At 43.0% G+C, this 21,173-nt stretch overlaps 2 protein-coding genes across 5 annotated transcripts in view; one reads left to right on the top strand and one right to left on the bottom strand.

The window, feature by feature from the left end:
* TBC1D8 (TBC1 domain family member 8) overlaps positions 1-15,176 on the top strand; it is a 48,573-nt gene extending 33,397 nt beyond the window's left edge. For all 4 annotated transcript variants that reach the window (XM_032100370.1, XM_032100368.1, XM_032100369.1 and 1 more), the window contains 13 exons: positions 265-447; positions 845-995; positions 2,041-2,255; positions 3,070-3,187; positions 7,299-7,584; positions 8,069-8,198; positions 8,485-8,583; positions 9,092-9,160; positions 10,489-10,729; positions 11,954-12,019; positions 12,629-12,718; positions 12,882-12,982; positions 14,213-15,176. In XM_032100370.1, coding sequence (XP_031956261.1) covers positions 265-447; positions 845-995; positions 2,041-2,255; positions 3,070-3,187; positions 7,299-7,584; positions 8,069-8,198; positions 8,485-8,583; positions 9,092-9,160; positions 10,489-10,729; positions 11,954-12,019; positions 12,629-12,718; positions 12,882-12,982; positions 14,213-14,671 — 2,208 coding nt within the window. In that variant the 3' untranslated portion in view covers positions 14,672-15,176. The remainder of the gene's footprint in view (positions 1-264; positions 448-844; positions 996-2,040; positions 2,256-3,069; positions 3,188-7,298; positions 7,585-8,068; positions 8,199-8,484; positions 8,584-9,091; positions 9,161-10,488; positions 10,730-11,953; positions 12,020-12,628; positions 12,719-12,881; positions 12,983-14,212) is intronic.
* Positions 15,177-15,751: 575 nt separating this feature from the next.
* RPL31 (ribosomal protein L31) lies at positions 15,752-20,832 on the bottom strand. Its single transcript, XM_032100372.1, has 5 exons — positions 20,738-20,832; positions 20,024-20,140; positions 18,398-18,523; positions 16,335-16,447; positions 15,752-15,830 (listed from the first exon to the last, which is right to left on the bottom strand). Exons 2-5 carry the CDS (start codon positions 20,128-20,130, stop codon positions 15,799-15,801), a joined length of 378 nt encoding a protein of 125 aa, XP_031956263.1. The 5' UTR covers positions 20,131-20,140; positions 20,738-20,832; the 3' UTR covers positions 15,752-15,798.
* Between the last annotated feature and the right edge of the window lie 341 nt (positions 20,833-21,173).

Below are 21,173 nucleotides of genomic sequence, written 5' to 3'. Positions count from 1 at the left end.
CTAAGAGTAGAAGACTGTTTGGTAGCTTGTCACCAAGGATACTTAGAATTGGCTAACAACTTCTGGTTTAAAGTAACAACCCTTCTCCTGACGTGCACATGAATGACAATTTGTATGAAGTCTTGAGTAAGACGTTTTCTCCTGAAAGGTGTTAAAGACTTTGATGCAAAAGGCAAAGGGTAACCCAGCTCTGTGTCTTGAGGACAGTCAAGGATGTAGTTCTTAGCCTTTTCAGTCATTACCACTCTGATTTCTGCATTGCAGAACAGCCTTGCCTTCGGATCCATGTGCACGCTGGGGGATGATGAGGCTGCATGTCTGGGAACAGAGGCTTCACAAGGGAAGGAGGGAAGTGAATGTGAAAAGGAGAACAGTTACTTGCTCAATGCAGAAGCACTAAGGTCAGACTTTCATCAGTCAGGAATGTCAGGCCTTGATTTTGGAAAGGTATGTAACATTTGGGGGAAGCTGTAGGAATTTCAGGTTTTGTTTTGTTTTTAAAAAAGCTGGGGTTACATTCAGACAGATAAGCATTTTTAGTAAAATGCACTCTGTATTGGTTGGAGAAATTAGATAACAGCTTTTGGAATAACAGCTTTTCTCTTTACTTGTATTTTTTTCTTCTCCCTGCCCCCATTTCATTCTGGTGAATATTTATAATTTTTCTCCCTGTGCGGTGAATTAGATATGCAAAGTGGGGCAAGTTGTGATCCCTAGAGCAGGCTTTCCATTTCCATTGGTAATGGAAATACCTTGTGGAATTTTTATTACGTGAAATGCTTTTGTTTACCAGTTCTCATGTGCACATGATCTGTTTTTTTAAAATATATCTTCTTGTTCCCAGTCTAGGGAGCAAATCAAAGAGAGCCTGTGGGATGACCATTTTGTAGAGTATGGCAGAACTGTGTGCATGTTTCGCACAGAGAAAATCAGAAAACTTGTTGCTATGGGAATTCCCGAATCCTTAAGAGGCAAACTCTGGCTGCTTTTCTCAGGTGGGCATGCTTAGAATTGTTGACTGTAGGCATCATCTGATTCTGGACAGGGCAAAACATTCAGGCAAGAAACCTCCCAGGGGCAATTAAATGTCCTTTACATGGAACCTGTGATACTACTTAAGGAAGAGAGATGATCTGAACTGAACTAACATATGCATGGAAGTACCCAGGTAGATCTGTAAAAGTTTTATCTCAGGATGATATCATATGATGTGCAGAAGAATCAAAATAACATCTTTGTTATCTATGTAATTTAAAATTAGTATCATGTTTTCATAAAACAATGCTCATCTTCAAGCAGCAATTAGATTGTAGCATAAATATTGAGTTAGCCATAGACAAATCAGATTATTGCAAAATAATGGCAATCTCAAAGTTGGCAGACCTGCTCCTGTTTCTCGTTGAATGTTGGCAGGGCTTACAGAAACTGGAGATGGAAAAAACCACTCATTTCATCGACAGATATGGCAGAGCCAGAATGTGCCTACAGTATGATGTCAAGTTTAGTCCTTAATCCAATATATGGCATATTCAGACATTTGTAAGTGTGGAGCTTTTCCTCCTTGAAGGATGTGAACAGCGCTGAGTACATTTCTCCCAGTAATATGTGTGGGTGGTGAGACACTTGGAAGGGGTTGCCCAGAGAAGCTGTGGAGGCCCCATCCCTGGAAGTGTTCAAGGCCAGGCTGGATGAGGCTTTGAGCAACCTGGTCTAGTGAAAAGTGTCCCTGCCCACAGCAGGGGGGTTGGAATGAGGTGAATTTTAAAGTCCCTTCCAATCCAAACCAATACTTAGTGCTGGAGATATCCTTTGCTCAGTCAAGGTGTTTTGAATGATGTTGTGTCATGTAAGCTTTGCTAATACTTAGTTTTCAAGACATATTCTGCTAGGACTTTCTCTTTTAGGTCTGGAGATTCACAGACCTTGGGGAAAACCATCTTGCTTCTTACACCCTTTTGAGCAGTAATTTCTACAACACTGGGTTTAGCATCATCCTTATCTCTTCCCACCTTCCTCTTTCTCCCTTCCTGCTGCCTTCAGATGCCGAGACAGATCTTGCCTCACATCCTGGGTACTACATACATTTGGTGGAGGCATCCATGGGCAAGTGCTGTATGGCAACAGAGGAGATCGAGCGTGACCTGCACCGCTCGCTGCCTGAGCACCCGGCCTTCCAGAGTGAGACGGGGATAGCTGCCCTGAGGAGGGTGCTCACAGCGTATGCACACAGGAACCCCAAAATAGGCTACTGCCAGGTGAGAAATTCCCAGCGGGATAATGCTCCCTGCTTCTTCTTCCCCTTCTTCCCACTCTTTGTTGTTCTCTTGAGAGTGCTTTTAATGGTGCTTTTGATAAGTATTGTCCTTTTAGTTAGGAAATGTACATAATTTTAGATAGTAAATGTCATTTTTCCTTGGAAAACAAGTATGTAGGCTCACCAAAAGGTTCTGTTCTAACAACAATATTCCTTCAGCATTTTGCAAACTGCATTTATAATTACAGGAGGGGAAAAAATGTTTCTGATGCTTCTGTTTGTTCAAAAGTGCATTTCTTGGACAATACTTGGAAGCAGTGCAGGGCAAACTGGCCTGCACCGATGAGATTTATGTAGTGCACTGGAGCAGAGGCTTAATGAACCCTTTCTGCCACTTTTTTCCAAAACTGATGATAAATGGTGAAAGTACTCTGTCTAGCTGGCCAGCTCCCTGAATTTTGATTAACATCAGAGTGGTCCTGATACTGGAATAGGGGGCACTAAAAGCAGCCCCAAAACATCTTGCAGTATCAGATACCTGCTTTGTATCTTGGCAAATCCAGTATTGTGCTTTTGTCCATTGTTTCCTGTTGCTCTTATGAAAAGCAGTAGACATAAGCTTGGAAAACTTGTTATGCCTTTGGGTTGCAATTACATATTTGCTGTATATTCTCTGCTTTTCTTGCTGGTTTTTTTCTTAGTTCTTTACATCGTGTTAAGCTACTTTTTTTTCTATAAAAATAGCCACAGTTGAGCTTTTGTCAGTAGGATTTGCTGTCACTAACAAATCCCATTTTCTTCTTTGCCCTTGTAAGTCTATGAATATTTTGACCTCCGTGTTGCTGCTGTATGCCAAAGAGGAGGAAGCCTTTTGGCTGCTGGTTGCTGTGTGTGAGCGAATGCTGCCGGATTACTTCAACCACCGAGTGATAGGTGAGCTCGTGTCCATCTTCTTGCAGACTGGGAAGGGGCAGCCATATAGCACAGGGGAGGGTAAAATGCTCAGGGTCAGCTGGGGTCCAGACTCCACGGATGAAGTGCTCCATCTACTTGTGTGCTGTGTAGGGACAGCAGCAGTGGCAGCTCAGATTCCAGCCAGGGTTGGTTTTGGTTTGAAGGGTTTGAACTGCAAAATCTATAAATACACGCTCAACTTTGCAGTCCGTTTTTTTCTTTCCTGTTGGTCAGAAAGTGGTGACACTTTTGCCTGTTACATAAATAGAAGAACGTGGCTAGGAGTGTTCCGTGTTAGAGACTTGAGCTGTTTAAGATGAACCTAGGAAAGATCTGCTAGAGTAGCTATCTGTGATCTGACCTGTCTGAATTGCATGGCTTCTGGAGCAATGCAGGCTTGCATCTACACTAGCCCTTTGTAATGAGGGCTGATACAAGTCCCTCTGCAGAACGTGCCATGCACTTCTGTGTGCTGTGTCTCCTATAAAATGCCATTATTTTTAAGATTGTTGTGCAAACTGCCTAATGCACAGAAAGAGAGGGTCTGAGCAGTATTTGTTCTTTGCAGTCACTTCCTTCCCTTACAGAAATGTTTGATAGTTTTCCCTGTTTAATCCTAACCTTAGTCCTTAGCTACAGCATCTGCTGTTACACTGTTGCTGTGGCAAAAGAGAGGGACCAGGGTCACTTGTGAGGAAGTGAGGATAGCAGGAAATCCCTGGCAGTTGTGGTTCTGGGAGCTAGAAATGGTCTGGGCACTCTTGTGCTGCCTGTGGAGTGGAAGGAGACATCTGAGAAGATTTCCAGTCTTTTACCTGAAGGATGGGGCTGTCATACTTCCCTCCTGACACTGTGTCACTGCACAGTTTGTCTTGTCACTGATCTGGTAAGAAGGTAAGTTAAAGCTGAGTTATTCCAAAGTTTAGCTGGATGCTTAGCATGTTTTGTGGTGCTTTAAATGCCACTGGTATTTTTAGCTACTGGACTAGGTGCTGTTACCTGTCCCACTTGTCAGAATTCTTCGTCTTGTCTCCAAACATGAGTTTAAACTGCTATTTTGATAACTGACTTCCATGTTTGTGTGTCTCCTTCCTTGATTAAAGGAGAAACAGCTTTATCTGTACTCAAGCATTTCTAGATATTATCAGCATGCTTTGGATTACTCATAACTTTGATGGTTGCTGGGTTATTACCCTTAGCTTTCTCCACCCAACTTAATGAATTGTCTTACTTGGCCAGCCATGTCCCTGCCTTAAGATGTATATAATTTGGGCTTTGTATCTTGCCTGTCACTTGCCATGGCTACAGCCTACATTGTTTAAGTGATGAGAGTTTTGGTTGTCCTGTCTCTGTTTTCCAGCCCTCTGTACCCCAAGGAAAGAGTGTTGTGTCTCTCTACTGCCATGGCTCACCACAGTGTGAAGAGCCAGGAGCTTCAGCTTGGAAGTTGCCCCACTCTCCCCCGCTGAGCAGCACTGATGCTGTTTTGCAGCATGGTTGCTTCACTGAGCACTTACTTCTGCAGCTCAGCTTTACCCTAGAATTTAACATGCCCAAATCGGTGCTACTGATCTTCTCCACCCTGCCCCTCCTCTGGTTCCTGTTGCTTGAGTTAGTGTTCTTGGCTCCGCATTTCAGTCGACCTTCTTTTTTGATTTACAACCAGCTCTTGTCTAAACTTTGTATTGTTTCTGCCTGTGTAACACTTCCAAGACCCAACTTTTCCTCTTTGCCTGCCCTGCCAACACTGTTGTCCAAATTGTGATCTCTCAATAACTTTGGCGATCTCTGACGTTGCTACCCGTCACTGTGCTTTTCCTCTTCAGTGTCAGCCAGTAATCACTACAGTCCAAACAGCTACTGAATTAATGACCTGGGTTATAACAGGCCTTCTTAGCTCCATTTTGTCTCAGACCTTTTCTTTATGAGTTTCAAAATCTTCTATTTATTTTTGTGTGTGTTCATTTAGTTAGCTAGAATTTTTGCTTTCAAAACTTTGGCAATTCAGTCCTACTCAACTTTTTACTTTTATCACATGAGCATCTCTCTCCTCAGCCTTGCCAGCTATGACCCCTCTCTCCTTTCACAAGCTTTTTTATTATTTCACTGCTTGCAAATGGGAAAAGCCTACAGGGAGGGCTCCTCCTTCAGGAATTCCCTCTGTCCTTCTCTCTGCAATGCATAGAGGAAATTATAGGTGCAAGACAGAAACAAGTTGTATATGGGTCAAGAGTGGTTGCAAGGGTCAGGCCTATCCTATTCTCAATTACCATGACTTTTCCATCCCCTGCAAAAACCAGCAGGGCATCTTACCCGTGTTTAGACTTTACCTGTTAGACTGTCATCATCTTGACACTGTAATTCCTCAAACATTGAAAACCTTATTTCATTTCTCTGATTGGCCTTTTCAGTCCTGAAGATGTCATTTGTCTTGCATCTAAGGTCATAATTGTTCAAATGGATGCCCTGGTATTTTCCTACCTCATCATGGTCTCATGCTGTAATACAGATTCATTTGCTCTGATTTCATGTTTTCTGGGAGCCTAATGAAAACATGGACAGAAAAGTCAATTTTAATACATCTGCTTGACTTTCATCTACAGTGTCAACACTTACAATAAAAAGATCTGTGAAAGATCTGGGCAGTGTTGCATGTTCCTTTTAAACCTTGGGTTTTGCCAGTGCTGTCTCTGAGTCTGGAATGATCTATTTATATATGTCTTGCCTGTGTCTGGCTTCCTTCAAATACCTCTAAATCCAGCTCTGTTTTTTGGGTCTGTGTTAACTGTGGCTATTAAATTGTTTGCATTAAGCTTATTAAAAAAACCCAAACAAAAATTGCCCTCTGTTGAGTAACTCCAGTCTGTTTTTCTCCTCCGTTTTTTTCAATATTATGGAAGGCTTTTTCTTCAAAGCATCGTGCATGATGTGTTTCTCAAAAGCTTTTTGCATGTCCATGGGCTTTTATTTTTGATTTGTGGTGTTGTAATGTTTGTTCAGTCACCAGCAGAAGCTCTTTGTGGCCTGATGTGAAAGGTTCTAAGAGAGAGAAATGTCATAGCTATTTTTTTTCCCTGTGATTTGGATGCAAAGCCAAAAGATGTTGGCTCTCTGCCACAAATTGTCCAGGTTATATTCTGCTTTTGAACAACAGAAGTTTTGAGTGCTAGGGATATATATGTCTCAGCAATTAAAATTGTTTCGTAATACTAGCAGAATATGGACTATAAGAAAGAAATGAAATAACTTGAAAAGAAAGACAAAATAATTGAAAAGCTACTAACTGCATTTTGTATTCAGGAATATTTTTAACTTGCAGTGTCTTTGGTCAAAGCCCTGATGCGGCAGATTTGATTTGTAGACACAATCTACTTCATTGAGAAGAAACTATATTGATTCTTTAATAGCTGCTGATAAAGCAGAGCTAAGCTAGTAGCTAAACCAGAGCCCAGATCTGCTCCTTTTGGAAAGACTGGTTGGGACAGTTAGGAAATCTTATCTGGGCATTGCGGAAATCTTTTCTTCTTTATGTGTAGCTATGTATGCTTGTAAGTGTATATTGGTATCTGTGCCTGTACTTTCGTGTAAATATTTTTCTTCCTGCTTGGTGTGTGTAGCCATATCTGGATTTCCATCCTGTGTTTTCTCACTTAGAGCAAAACCTTTGCTGCCCACTTGCTTGAGTACATACATTGGAGAAAAATGTGTACTGTCTTTTTTTTACTGCGTACATCCCAAGTGGAGCAGTAAAATGCTTTAATATTGCTTTTTCTACCACTTAATTATTATGTGCTCTTGTAGCCAAAACCAACAGCTGCTGCTATTGCTATTCCATTGCACCCTAAAGGCACTTAGGAGAATTAACACAGTTGTTGCAGAAGGTTGTGCAGTAAGGCTTATGGACACAGGGGTTGGGCTGAGATCACAGCAGCAGGATAATGGCACTTCTCATTGTAGATGTGTTTGTATCTTGATGGTTTAAATTTTCTTAAGAAATTCTTGTGGTTAATAGTTGACAGCAGTGATTAACTTCAAAAAATATTTTTTCTTGTGTCAGTCCTGGCTAATACTGTTCCTTTATGACTTGTAGGTGCTCAGGTAGACCAGTCAGTGTTTGAAGAGCTTATAAAAGAGCAACTTCCAGAGCTGGCTGAACATATGAAGGATCTGACAGCCCTAGCTTCCATCTCTCTTTCCTGGTTCCTTACCCTTTTCCTCAGCATCATGCCCCTGGAAAGTGCTGTGAATGTTGTGGACTGCTTCTTCTATGATGGCATCAAAGCCATTTTCCAGCTGGGCTTGGCCATACTGGAAGCAAATGCTGTGGATCTGTGTAACAGCAAGGATGATGGGCAGGCCCTGATGATCCTGAGCAGGTATGGCCACACAGGAGTGCTCCTTCCATCATGGGCCATTCTGCCCTAAAACAAAGGCATTGCTCAGTAGGCACCAGGGACACTCTGTGTCACCCTGCTGCTGCTGCTGCTGTTGCAGTGTCTGCCTTAAACAATGACTTTGTACATCGGACGAGATGTCCTGTGAAATTTCCTGGCAGTGCCAAGACGTGCATCGCCTGCGTCAGTGTGCAATATTTACTGCTGCTCTTCGTGCCTTCCCTAGACTGATGGGCTTCCTGCTCCAGACTTCAAGGAGACAGAAGTTTTCTTCCTTGGGCAGCTTTAGTAATTTGGCTGGCTTGCTGTTCCTCAGATGAGTAATCACAAAGGCATTTTTGAAAAGTCTAGCTTGCCCAAAACCCAATTTATTTCTAAGTCTAAGCCATAAGACTTCTTCACTTATTTGAACTGAGAAGAGCACAGTGCAATGTGATCTGTGTTCTTACATATTTCCTCCCTTCAGGTTTTTAGAGTGTGTCAAAAATGAGGAAAGCCCTCTGCCACCTATTGGTAATCACCATGCATTCTTCAGTGACGACCAGGAATCTTCTCCAGTGACTGAAATAGCAAACCTGATTCATGACTCTTATGAGGTAAAATAATTCTTTGTATCTACTAGTCACTTAAGTTAGAATTTTAAAGAAGAAGGTTAAATTCAGCTTGGCTGCTTTGAAAGTTAATACACGTTTACAGATTCCTTGACTAAAGTGCTCTCATGCACACGACTAGGTGTAGTATGAATACCTAGATCAGTTAGAGACTGAGTATGCTTTTTATTCAAGGTCTCACTGCACTTTAAAAGCTGTATAGCCAATTAATGAGAAATACAAGTATCATAAAATACAACACAAATAATAAACTTCTGTTCCTCTCTTACAGAAATTTGGAGACCACTCTGTGGAACAGATAGAGCACATGCGCTACAAACACCGAATCCGTGTCCTGCAGAGCCATGAAGATACAACCAAGCAAAATGTGGTGAGCAGGGTATTATTTTGACTGAGGTAGCTCAGTGTTGCCTCTCTGGAGGCACATGGGTTAGTTTTCAAAAAGGTGCCACTAGGTCTTGAAAAATCACTGGTGACTCTGCAAAAAGCTCTTTCCTGGAATGCTGATGGTTTTTCTTTTGCAGCCATTATAGTTTAGGGTGGCTTTAAATTTATGAACAAGTGCAGGACTGTCCAGCCCATCACCTTGTCTGTGACAGTGGCTGGCCCTCGGCAGCTGCCTGGGGAAGAGAGGAGAGACAGCACCATGCGATGCTTCCCTGGCCTCTGTGACCTGTAGCTGAGGGACTTCCTGTCTTTGTTTCTAATAGCCCTTGAGGGATTTCTCTTTTCATGGATCTGTCCAACTGGTGAACCTAAAGAAGGGGGAAACATTGCAAAGATATTTTAATGGTGGTTTTCAGCTGTACCCCCTAAGTACAGCTTGTGAGTCTGCCTGTGTCAGTGATGTCACTAACATGATTTTCTTTCCTTTTAAGCTCAGAGTTGTCATCCCAGATGTTTCAATCCTTCCTGAAGATTTGGAGGAATTGTATGACTTGTTCAAGGTTGGTCTCCCTGAAAAGCAGGGGATGCACCTCTTTGAGGCTTTTTTGGGCATAGCTTCCAGCTGTTACTTTGCAGTGCAGCACTGACATCCCGTCCTCTGCCTTGGCCATGCTCCCTGGGTGGGATCTTGCCATTTTGTCCTTTCTGTGGTTGTGCAGTTGTTAAAGAGGAAAAGTAATGTACTCATTCTTCAGAGAAATGCTCCAGAGTTTCTTTCTAACTTTCTGCTTGGAAATGGTCCGTGACAAGTTAGGTTCTGTTAACTTTCACATGCAGAATAAATTAAATATTACGTACCTCTGCTCACTGGGAGCTTGGCAGTGCATTTCAATCCCATTCTCTTAATGCTCTTTAAAGGCAGACTCTTTTCCATGGGGAAAAAAACCCCTAAACCCAACAACCTTGTGTCCTTGCCATTTGTTCCCAATTTTCTAATAGTTTGGTTTGCTTTTTTTTTTTAACTAGAAGCAGTTTCAGCTCCTTTCTGTCAAGCTGATGTTTGACAAAATTTACAATAAAGTTGGAGACAGGGACATCTAAGCTTATACAACTATACTTGATTTAGAGGTCCAAGCTTTTAATTATTTCCCGTAATGGACCATTTCTTCTGTGTATTGTCCATAGCCATAAATACTGAGAATATGGCTCTGTGGTATGTCATTAGTGTTACACAGCTTTCTTGCCAGGAGCAGCTGTATCCTGCCTCCATTAGTGGTTGTAAGATGATGCTGCTGGGGCTTGTTCTTCAGTGCTTCCCTCTTGCTCCTCGCTGCTGGTTTTGACCTTTGACTAGCTCACACTCCCCTAATTTCATTTTTTGGTAGTGGCTCCTTTTTTGATTTTTCCCTTGCTCCCCCAGGGACAGCTTGCTTTGTTAGGACTCTTTGTTCTGCCTGTTCCTAGCAGAAGACTAATAGGTACAGTATCCAAATGGAGAGGTCTGAGGGAGAATAAATGAGCAGGTCAAGCCTACACTTACTCTGTATTTTTTGTGACCCTCTGTACCTTTGGCTGGTAAAGGACATCCTGGGTCAGATGTGGTTAAACAGTTTCAGTAGTGAAATTCACAGTAAACTTTTTTCAGGAATTGCCCGGTCTCCCTTCATATTTATTAATTGTCCATTGGAAATTGTGAGAGTGGCTGGCTGCTCTGATGAAAGATCTGCTTTTTCACACAGAATTGGTCCTGGTATCACTGTGACCCCTTGCACAGAGTGAATGTCGAGCACGTTACAGCGTAGTTTGATGTGAATGCCCTTTTCTGCTGGTTGTGCTCTCTGCTGCTGCGCCCCCCAACAACCGCTGTCCTGTCTCCGATTTCTCCTAGAGGGAGCATTTAATCAGGTGCTACTGGGAAAGCACGAGCGGGGTGTCGGAGCGCCATGACCCCAGGCGGCCGTACGCCGAGCAGTACCGCATCGACGCCCAGCAGTTCGCCAGCCTTTACCGGCTGCTCTCGCCCTGGACCTGCGGGGAGCACACCGACCTCCTTGCCCACAGGACCTTCCGCCTCCTGGATGAGAACAGGGACCGGCTCATCGAGTTCAAGGGGCTCGCCAGCTGCTTGGGTATCGGCTCACTGTGGGCTGGGTAGGGGGCAGAGCAGGGGGTGGCACGGGGGGGAAACAGCAGTGTTAAAATGCCACCTGACAGGCAGAGAGGATGGTTTTTAGGGCTTGTAATTATCCATATCAGTGACCTTTACTGATGTTTTTGTGTTCCAATCACCTGAAATTTGATTTAAAAGACAGCCTAAGGACATGACTGAATATGGTGTTAGAATATTTGATTTCTCAGACAATAATTTTGTTGAAAATCTTGTGTGAATTAAAAATGACACTTGGGTCTGCACAGAATGCTAGGAAATCCTCTCTACCCAGTTGTTGCTCTGAGTATACCTCTGAAATCTCAGTGTACCTCTTTGAAACTGCTTCTTGAAGACTTAACCTTACACAGCTGACTGCTGCCTGCCTTACATGTTGACAGTAAGCAGAACAAAAACAATCTGGCCTGCAGTGACTGAGGGCTGTGCCAGGGTTGGTCTTGAGGCCACCAGCTGTCCTAATAGGTGAGACTGCCTGTCCAAAATCTGTCTGAAGAGAAAGTGCCATATCTCAACTGTTGCCTGACCTCAAGTGGAAAAAACTGAATCAACATTCAAAGCTTCAGTAAAAAGCCATGGTTTTGTGTTCTTGCCACTTTGGATTTTTAGACTTTTTTATGTGAACACTAAGGCACCCTGTATTCTCTTTTTATTTAGTGTTGATTCTTAGAGGGATACAACTTTAAATTCAAAGTTCTCACAGTATTTGAGTGCATTTCAAAGTTTAGAATCTAATTTTTACTGGTCATTGAAAGTGTGAATTATATTACATGTGAAATAGTTATCTCCATTGGGCTTACTCTACAGAACAGCAGTAAGGGCTGAAGGGGGAGAAATACTAAGAATATGATGTCCCCTACATTTTCTGTCTTTCCCCTCTCACATTTCTGTAAATCTGTGGCAGCAAACAGCCTTTACTAGATTGCCTGCCATCCTCCTTGATATTTTTAAATGATGCTGAAGCTCCATAGGACTAGGTGGTCACAGTCTATTTTAGAAGAACAAAGACCAAAACACATGGCTGTCACCTGCGGTTCCTTGTTGACAGGCACAACCTAAAGTAATACACTGGCCATATGTTGATTGTCCATGTAAAGAATTATCCCCTGTGCACAGAGAGATGCTTGATTTATTTTAAACTGTGGAAGTAAATGCTCTGGTTTACTTCCTTCTTGTTCTTTCTTTGTAGATGTTATGTATAATGGAGAAATGAACGAAAAGATAAAGTTACTATACAAGCTGCATATCCCACCGGGTAAGAAATCTGAAAGATTATGAATACCTCACTTTCCCCAAAAAATCTCTTGCTTTTGGGAAAAAGCTGCTTAATGAGGAACCCCATCTTGCTTCCTTCCAACTGCGAGCATACAGGATGTGCATTTGTAGTTGCGCTTACTGCATTCTACAAATTTTTCCATTGATGACAAATGGAACCTTTTTGGATGGAATTTATAGGTTACAATGTTGAAGCTCACATATCTGTTGCATTCAGAGATCTTTTGCAGCCAATTATATGGTTACTTCCAGACAAAATATGAACTGAAATAATGTTTCTGAATGGCTTGTACTCCATGTACAGTAGAAATGTCCTTGTATATCTTGATCCAGTTTGGATTAGGTGACAAAATTCTGTGGTAGTTCCTCTGCGAAGTTTTTAATTAAAATGTGCAGTTCTTGGCAAGCTTCCAACTGCAGCACCAGTCTTACAGTAACATAATTTTACAGTATGATTTAATGAAATAAAAGTACCTAAAAGTGTTTACAAAACATTTTTGCACAATTACTTCACTTTCTTCAAATACAAAAATAAAAAAACATCATGCAGAATTCAAAGGATTAAATTTGTCACTTTTTTTTTTGATAGCTCTCACAGAAAACGAACGAGACAGCCAGTCACCATTAAAGAATCCTTTGCTGTCAACATCAAGACCACTGGTCATTGGAAAATCAAACGGTATGTCCAGACTGCTTCTCTAATGCGAGTGCATATGAGATAACCAGCTTTCCACTTTTGATCTGTGCCATATTATCTCTGCTCTCTGGGGTTTATTTTGAAATACAGATTTACTCCAGTGACTTGAAAATGAATTCTCCTTTTTATGTCTGCTCCAAAAAAGGTGATGCAGTAGATTACCAAAAGCAGTTGAAGCAGATGCTGAAGGATCTAGCCAAAGAAAAGGATACTAAAAATGAAAAGGAATTGCCAAAAATGAGCCAGGTATGTACCTTAGCGGCTGTACTGTTTTAAAGAAGTGTACTCGAAATGATTGAATACAAGTTTGGCTCTGTCATGAATTATGACTTCAGCCTGAACTTATATTCAGTCCTTCAGGTACTGAGGATTGGGGTCCTCTGGTCCAGGGAGCAGGTGTTTAAAAACTTTTACTTTTTAAAAACTACCTTCCTAGCAGTTCCCTCTGCTCAGACTGGCTGGGGAATAGAATTTCAGATTCACTCTCACCTGCAGCAGAAGATGCAAGCAAACAGGCTTATGCAGGCTGGAAAAAGCCCTCCTCCTCCCAAGCCCAAGAATTCCCAGGAATGTACATTGTTGTTCCATCTTCTCATATCTCCGCTGCACCAAACCAGTAGCTTCTTAGTACACCACACCTGGAACTTGCCCTGTCCTAGCCAAACACTTGAGCTGCAGGAGAACAGCTGAAGGCTGTAACAATCTTACCATCTGTTTTCTATTGCCATTAGCTTTCTGTGTTGTTGGCATAAGGAAATCTACTGGAGAGAAAAGGGCTCCATATTAATAAAACAAATGTACAGACACGCAAAGAAAGATGGGACTGCCCCCAGAATCCCTTCTGTGCTCCTGTTGCTAAATAAAGTTTTGAACTGGTGGCATGTACCTACTCTGTCAGCTCTGCAGAGGCTCATGATCTCATAAAGGCATCATTTCACTGAGGGCTCATGACTTTCATTACAGGATATATGGAAACATCCTCTCTAGCCTGATAATAATCTGTGCTGGGTGAGCAAGGGAGAGACAAAAAGGGGTTGGGCAGGGAAGATCTCAGAATTTTTTTAGAACAGCTGGGGAAAGAGGGGAGAGAAACAGCAGAAGGGAAGTTTGCCTGCAGGCCTGTAGATGGCTACTTCGGTTGTAACTTGCTGTGTGGCAGACACCAGTAATGGATTATCCCTTGCCTTGTATCTCACTTGCCCTTAGATCGTCTGGCATGTCCTGATTTCCTTCATCAGGGCACCAAAATACTTCACTGCCCTCTTCCCTGTTTGATTTCAGCACAAGGTTTCCTAGCAGCAGTGGGGGTTGAAATCCTTTCACCAACGTTTTTAAAAGCAGGCAGAAGTTATAGAAGAGCATATAAATGTACACAGCATTCCACCTGCCTTTGCACTACCGGGCTGCACCTGACTCCTGCAGTGATCCTTAGCATGGCTGTTCAGGACTTTGATGCTGGTTTTTCATCCTTTACAGAGGGAGTTCATTCAGTTCTGCAAAACGTTGTATAGCATGTTTCATGAAGATCCAGAGGAGAATGATTTGTATCAAGCCATTGCCACTGTGACCACACTGTTACTTCAGATTGGAGAAGTAGGACAAAGGAGCATCAGCCTGGGGAGTGGATCAGATGAGTTCACCGAGGACTTACAGCCCGAGGCCTCCACTTCAGACCAGGATGCTGTTTTTACTGACACTGTGAAGACCCCTCACAAAGACTCTCAACCTTCACCTGCGACTGAGGGGGACTGGACTGTCTCTTTTGAACATATTTTAGCCTCCCTCTTGACCGAACAATCATTAGTTAACTTCTTTGAAAAACCCTTAGAACTGAAACCAAAGCTTGAGAATGCAAAGCTAAATCAATACAGTCTCAGAACAAATGGACTGAGCTGCCAGTCACGGAGTGAACATGCAAAACCAAGCACGCAGTAGCAGCAAACATCTCAAAAATGAAATGCACTGAAATTATGCCAAAGGACATACTGTAAAAGGCTTTCAGTTAGCAGTGGACTTCTGGTAAACAATTTGTTGGTCTGTGGTTTTCAGTTCAAGAGCTTTAAAAGCTAAAAGGGTGTGTAGGTTTGTTTTGTGCCATTGACTTATTATGTTCTTGTTTTGAATGTAAAAGGAAACATCTGTCTACAGTGTGAAGACACTGAAGCTCTCTTCCGCACTGGGAGAGCAGAGGCTGGCTCCAGTTGTCTATTTTTTTTAAGCAGGGGAAAACACTTCTCATCTGCTGTCCACAGTTTGTTTCGGTTTCCTTTTTTTGCACTAATACTGAAAACTGTTTCAATGCTGGTAATTGAAACTATTTTAATATATTTGATTGTATTCCAATTTTTATGTCTTGCTGAAATGTTAAGTGTACATGGACTGTGCTTCTCATATAGGTCTGTGAAAACATGCACTTTTCAATAAACCCTTTTTTACAAGACTGGCATTGACAGTATTCACTGATTTGGGGAAGCTAAGTGCCTTTAGTCCCTTTAAACAAATATATTAAACATATATAAACAAATATAAACAAATATATTAAACAAATACCCTGAGGTAGCATGATCACAATTATTTCACTAATTGGAACCCCGTTTCCATGTAGCACACAGAGCTGCTCTGGGAGAAGCCCACTGAGTCTGCCTAAGAGGCCAGTGTGGCACATCATTCACATGAGATTACATACATGAAATATTGATCTATCAGTTTTGGATGAGTTTTTCTTGATTTGTTTTTAAACAAACTTGGCCTTAACTTAAAATACCTGTGTAAAGGGTCATTACATACCAGAACAAAATACCCAGAACAAAACAAACCTACCAGGACCCACAAAGAACATTTGAATCTCCTTATTCCATTCACATGTAACATAAGTCTAGTGTATCTTTAATTAAGAAAATTACACCATTGTGTTCAAATTCAAAGAAAGCAAGATACTTTAAAAGGCTGGTACCTGTTCCAACTCAATGCTTCACAGTTGAGAGCCTGAACAAACTGGACAATAAAAACAGCAACTTAAGAATATATTTTCTTTTTATCTTTTTATTGTAATGAAAATCTGTTTAATTTTCATCCACATTGACTGTCTGTAGACCTGCAAAACAAGACATTTCATCAACACCTGTTATATATATATGGAAGACTTCCCAAGGAAGTACACCTACTGTTTCAAGGCTAGTTTGCTATCTTGCTTCTGGAAGAGCAAACTATATAGGCAAGTATTTCTCCAAACGTTAAAACAAAAACTTACTTGTAGTTACGGAATTTTTTTTCTCAGATGACAAGCAGAAAGGGCTCAACCTGCCTGAGCTTTTGACATCAGAGAATAGGCTTTACATGGGAAAACAAACCTTAGAACTACCCTAACAACAATGGCCAGTGTTTTTCAATCTCTCAAAATTTACATGATCATTTCACTAAATTCTGTACTTTTTTTTTAATATGGAGCAGGCAAACCAGCAGCTCTGTTCTCTACAGTTAAGCCAGTGGTTTCACTCTTGCAGTGTGCTTTTCACCTGAATTTTGCAATGCAGGAGGAGCTGTCCTGCTTTGCTTCTTGTTCAAACACGGCATGGGAGATGCATGGAACCTTCCTTACCTTTGAATGTTGTGACTGGTACGTAGGTAACCAGAGTGTAGAGCTTGTTGGGTGAATCCTCATCCTCATTGCGCTTTCTGGACAAACGCACGCGGATACGGTAAGGAACATTCCTAAAATTAAGATGGCAGATTAATTTTCAGTGAAGTCTGTATTGAAACCCGTGAATTCATAGGAAAGTTCTTTCTCAGCATCATAGCAAGAGCAAAATCTTGTACTTTAAGAGATTGTACTGTTTGCCTTAGAGGAGCTATTTTTTTTTTTTTTGTTTGGTTTGGTTTTATTAAAGTTAGAAAGTAAAATTTAACTGAGCCTTCAGTAAGATGAATTCATAATCCAGTAGGAGCATAAAGTCAGAAGTGCATCATCAGTCCACTACTGAGGAAATACATCATGAAGATGATCAGCAAGTGAACATGACCAGCAAGCAGCTGTTACTAACAAGCACTTCTTACTACAATGTAAGATAGTGAGGAAAAACCCCAACAATCTACCTTGAAAGCCCAAGGACTCTATCAAAAGTCAGAGTATTGCCTAATCTTTATGCCAGAAATCGTGGAAATTATAGTGAGCATCAGGCCTGAACCTAGGTCTTACTTACGGGCACAAAACTGATCATCATTTCTTCCTAATAACAACTAAATTGTTCAGATGATTTTGTTTGTAATAGCTTAGTGTTGTCACCCAATAATGCCCAAAATACACTGTTGAAGGATGGCACAAAATTTTTTTTCCACACCGTTTTTCACATAACCTGCCACCTCAGAGGAACTCAAGATTTTAGGAAACTCCTGCTCAGACTACTTTGCTCCACAGAAATCTGAAGGAACTTCCTCTTCCCTGCTGTACCTTTTCAAGAGCAGTGGACATAGAAATTTAAGACACAGGAACTTGCTCTCCTTTACTCCCTTCTTGTCAAAGTCAAAAGCATTTTTCACTACTTTATGTAGACCACTATCTTACCAGGCAACATAGTGATTTTAGCCTCTGCTGATCCTTCCAGAGGAAGGTATTTTACTTTGCATACATTATGTTTTTTAACTAGTAAAAAACTGCACTCACACTGGAAAGACAGATATGATGATTCCTTGCTCCACAGACTTCACATTTACCAGTTAACATGAGGAAGTCTTGGTTAGCAGCCTCCCTACGAAGCTCTGGAGTTATGCTCTCTCCTGGTTACATTGCTACTTCTTCACTCCTTACATACTGGGCAGTTTAACAGGGAGGACAGAGAACCCCTGCCTGTAAGACCCAGTAACTCGGTCTCATCTTCCCACTCTGCTTTTTGAAGGAAAGGTGGGAAACACAATGCCAGGCAAAGCATTCTATGTATGTCATAGACTAGACTTACGGACCCAGTTCCCAGAAGATATGGTTTAAATCCACGGGTATCCAGTGCATCTCTCAAAGCAGCAATCCAGATCAGTCAACCTTTTTTTAGAGTTTAAGAGGTCCCACTCCTCACAGAAGTTCTTTTGGACCATCTTTACATATGTCAAATCAGCTGCCTTTGTAGCAGTGATTTAACAAAAAGTTGTAGTTTTTGGTCCCCAAATGACTTACTTACAAGAAAAGATTAATGGCCCTGTTTAAAACACACCTCCTTTTGTGCAGCATTTATCAGTTCAGCATGCTTCAAAACCTAATCCTGTTCAGATACACTAGACATATCCCAGACACAGCCTGGGACTGTAGGTATCACTAAAAGCTCAGGTTTATAAAAACTGTCTGCTACAACAGGGATCAAGGTACTACAGTATTACAATATCCCAATCCTTTCTCTTCCCTGCCCTCCACCCCCAAACTTGCATTCCTTCTTTTGCTTTATTCTTATTAGAAGTAGAAGGAAGTTCTTTTAATCCCAGAGTTTACCAAAGCTCTGTTACAAATACCCCAGGAAAGCTGACCAGAACACAGAGGTGACAGAAAGATTAGGTTGGTGCATATACCGCAAGAAGGAAGCATTTGCAAAGAAAATGCAAACACTGCAAGAAGTATATAGTTTTTTCCCAATCCTTGGTGTCCTTCCTCACCCAGTAAGGAAAACTGCAAAAACCCACCTTATTCCTTTAGCCCAGACCGCTTTGTTCAGTCTGGTATCAATGCGAACATCAGGAGTACCCATCTCCTTCATCGCAAATTTACGGATTTCCTTGAGAGCGCGTGGTGCTCGCTTCTTGAAGCCCCTGGGACACACACAAGAGTCACTTCTTTAACTTCAGGACACTGTCAGCACTAGACACTCGTTGCATGTGTTCTCCATACAACCCAAAGCATTGTGTTAAAGAGCAGACTAACAGTTGTACCAGCACAACTGGACCTTTACCCTGTCAGGCAGCTGGTAACTTTTAATAGAAACCACTTATACTTAGGTAGAATATTTTCAGTAAAATTTTGCAATCACAAGATCTCCTGGATCTTAAGCCTTCATTTTAATGTCAACAAGTTTCAATATCTCAGTAACACTGAAGAGATCAGAAGTTTCACAGACACTCTGAATAAAAGCCCTATGAGAAAAGCAGTGCAATGATAATAACATAAACATGACTGAACTGTATCAGTATTGAAATAAACAGCAGAAGAACAAAATTGATGTTATTCTCAGTATCAGCTTTTGCTGAACAGTACTTGATGGTTGCTTTCTTTCATGCTATCAGGACTGTACCAATACCACCATGAGAACTGTTTTTTTCCCCCAGTCTCATGCCCATTATGGCCAGATCCTGCAGGACTGGGCATTCACAACAGAAGTAAGAGCTGCACCATGAGCATTTTGCCATATGTAATTACACCCACACTGTGACACGGGGCTTTGCCAGTAGTGCCTGACGTCCCACAGTGGGTTATATTCAGTTATACTATGTGTATGCTGCTGTTGATACTTTGTGCTAGAAATGTGCTAAATAAAAAGCATTTCAGCTCTAGCATATCATGCCCCAAAAGAAAAGTGGACATCATGATCATCAGCATTAAAACAGACTGAACTGCCAATCAATACGCAAGGCCAGAACATCTTAATGCCATTTGAAGAGTACCACTATCTCCCATTCTCAGCCGCGGTTTTGCAATACTCCACTGCCTCATTTCTCTCCTATCCCATGTTAACTTTAGCCACTGCACCAATTGTTTGGATTTGGATGGTGTCTTCCATGTGACTGCAGGCATACTCAGAATTCAAGGGCAATGCAGTTTCTTCTGAAGCACTTCTCCACAACAGTTTCATGAGGTTCAGCATTCGGTTGATTAAAAAGCTAGTCTTACCTACACACAACAAATATCCTTTAACCCAAATCATATCCCAGTTTACACCTCACACAATTTCGTGTTAAACATGAAGCCAACCATTTGATTACAGCAGTATTAAATTTCTGAAATGTTCTCGGTGGCCTGAAGTCTAAGCACTTGCTTGGGAAAGAATGACAACTTGTGCACAGAAGTAAATCAACCTAAGTTCAATTTAAGTTCTGGAACACTCACAATCACAGAAGCAGGCTTGTTCCTGACAGCCACAAGCCAAGTCTGGCGTTGCACAGGTACAGAGCTGCTGCCTCGGGACACAACCGAGGCACAAGGGACCACAAACACCATGCTGTAAGGACAGCCCTTCTCTGCCCTTTAAAACGTACTGAACCCACTTCCAAATGCCTCTTCACAGAAGGCGAATTTCGCTGATAGAAAGAACTTACACGCCATGGATCCGCTTGTGAATGTTGATGGTGTATTCCCGAGTTACTACCTCGTTGATGGCAGAGCGGCCCTTTTTCTTCTCGCCGCCTTTCTTTGCGGGAGCCATCTCAGCGACCCTGAAAGGCACCGTGCACACATCAAACGCAGACGTCGGACCTTCCCCGTCCCCTTCCCTCCCGCCGTCCCCAGCCCCTTACAAACCGCACAACTCCCACATTTAGAAACCTAAACCTAAGCTTAATTAACCCCCGGGGTCGCACTAGTCGCGGGCTTCACGCAGCAACCTTCCAGCATCACAGATGCTTTACTTCTATCTCCCTGAGAGGAGCAGGAAGCACATCTGAGACTCTTCGACCACCTCGCATTAACACCGGCCTCCTGGCCAGCCCCAAACCCCCTCCTTCCGCAAGGCGACCCAGGAGGGCAGCTCAGCCCGTCCCGGAATGAACACGACGGTGCCAAAGCGGCTCCTCCCAGGGGCAACAGCACGGGCCGTATCCCCGTCCCGTGAGTCCCGCAGGCCTCCCCGGGCCTGGGGAGGGCAGAACACGGGCCCCATTCCCGCCAAACGCGGACGCGCCGGGAGATCCCACGCGGTGCCTCCCTTGCCGGGCCGCCCCCCTTGCCGGGCCGGGCCGCGTTCCCGCCGCGCTGCGGGGTCTCCGCGCAGGATGGAGGCGGATTCTGCGGGACGAACCCGCGCCCACACTCACCCTGCCCGGGCTCAGGCCGGAAAGGAGCGCGCGCGGCACGCTGGGAAACAGGAGCTCTTCCGGGATGAGGCTGAGAAGCGACTGCGCCAGCGGCGGGCGGGGCTGCCTGGGGGGCGGTGTCAGCGTGTGCCCGGACCCGGGATGTTCACTGGGAGCGGTGTCTGGGTGTGCCGGACCAGGAATGTTCCCTGGGAGCGGTGTCAGTGTGTGCCCGGACCGGGAATGTTCACTGGGAGCGGTGTCAGTGTGTGCCCGGACCGGGGATGGTCTTTGGGGCGGTGTCAGTGTGTGCCGGACCCGGGATGTTCACTGGGAGCGGTGTCAGTGTGTGCCCGGACCGGGAATGTTCACTGGGAGCGGTGTCTGGGTGTGCCCGGACCGGGAATGTTCACTGGGAGCGGTGTCAGTGTGTGCCCGGACCGGGGATGGTCTTTGG

This window comes from Corvus moneduloides, chromosome 2 (genome assembly GCF_009650955.1).
Source record: "Corvus moneduloides isolate bCorMon1 chromosome 2, bCorMon1.pri, whole genome shotgun sequence".
Taxonomy (NCBI): Eukaryota; Metazoa; Chordata; class Aves; order Passeriformes; family Corvidae; genus Corvus; species Corvus moneduloides.
The sequence above is the reverse complement of the archived record's forward strand: the minus strand, read 5'-3'. Positions and strand labels throughout refer to the sequence as shown.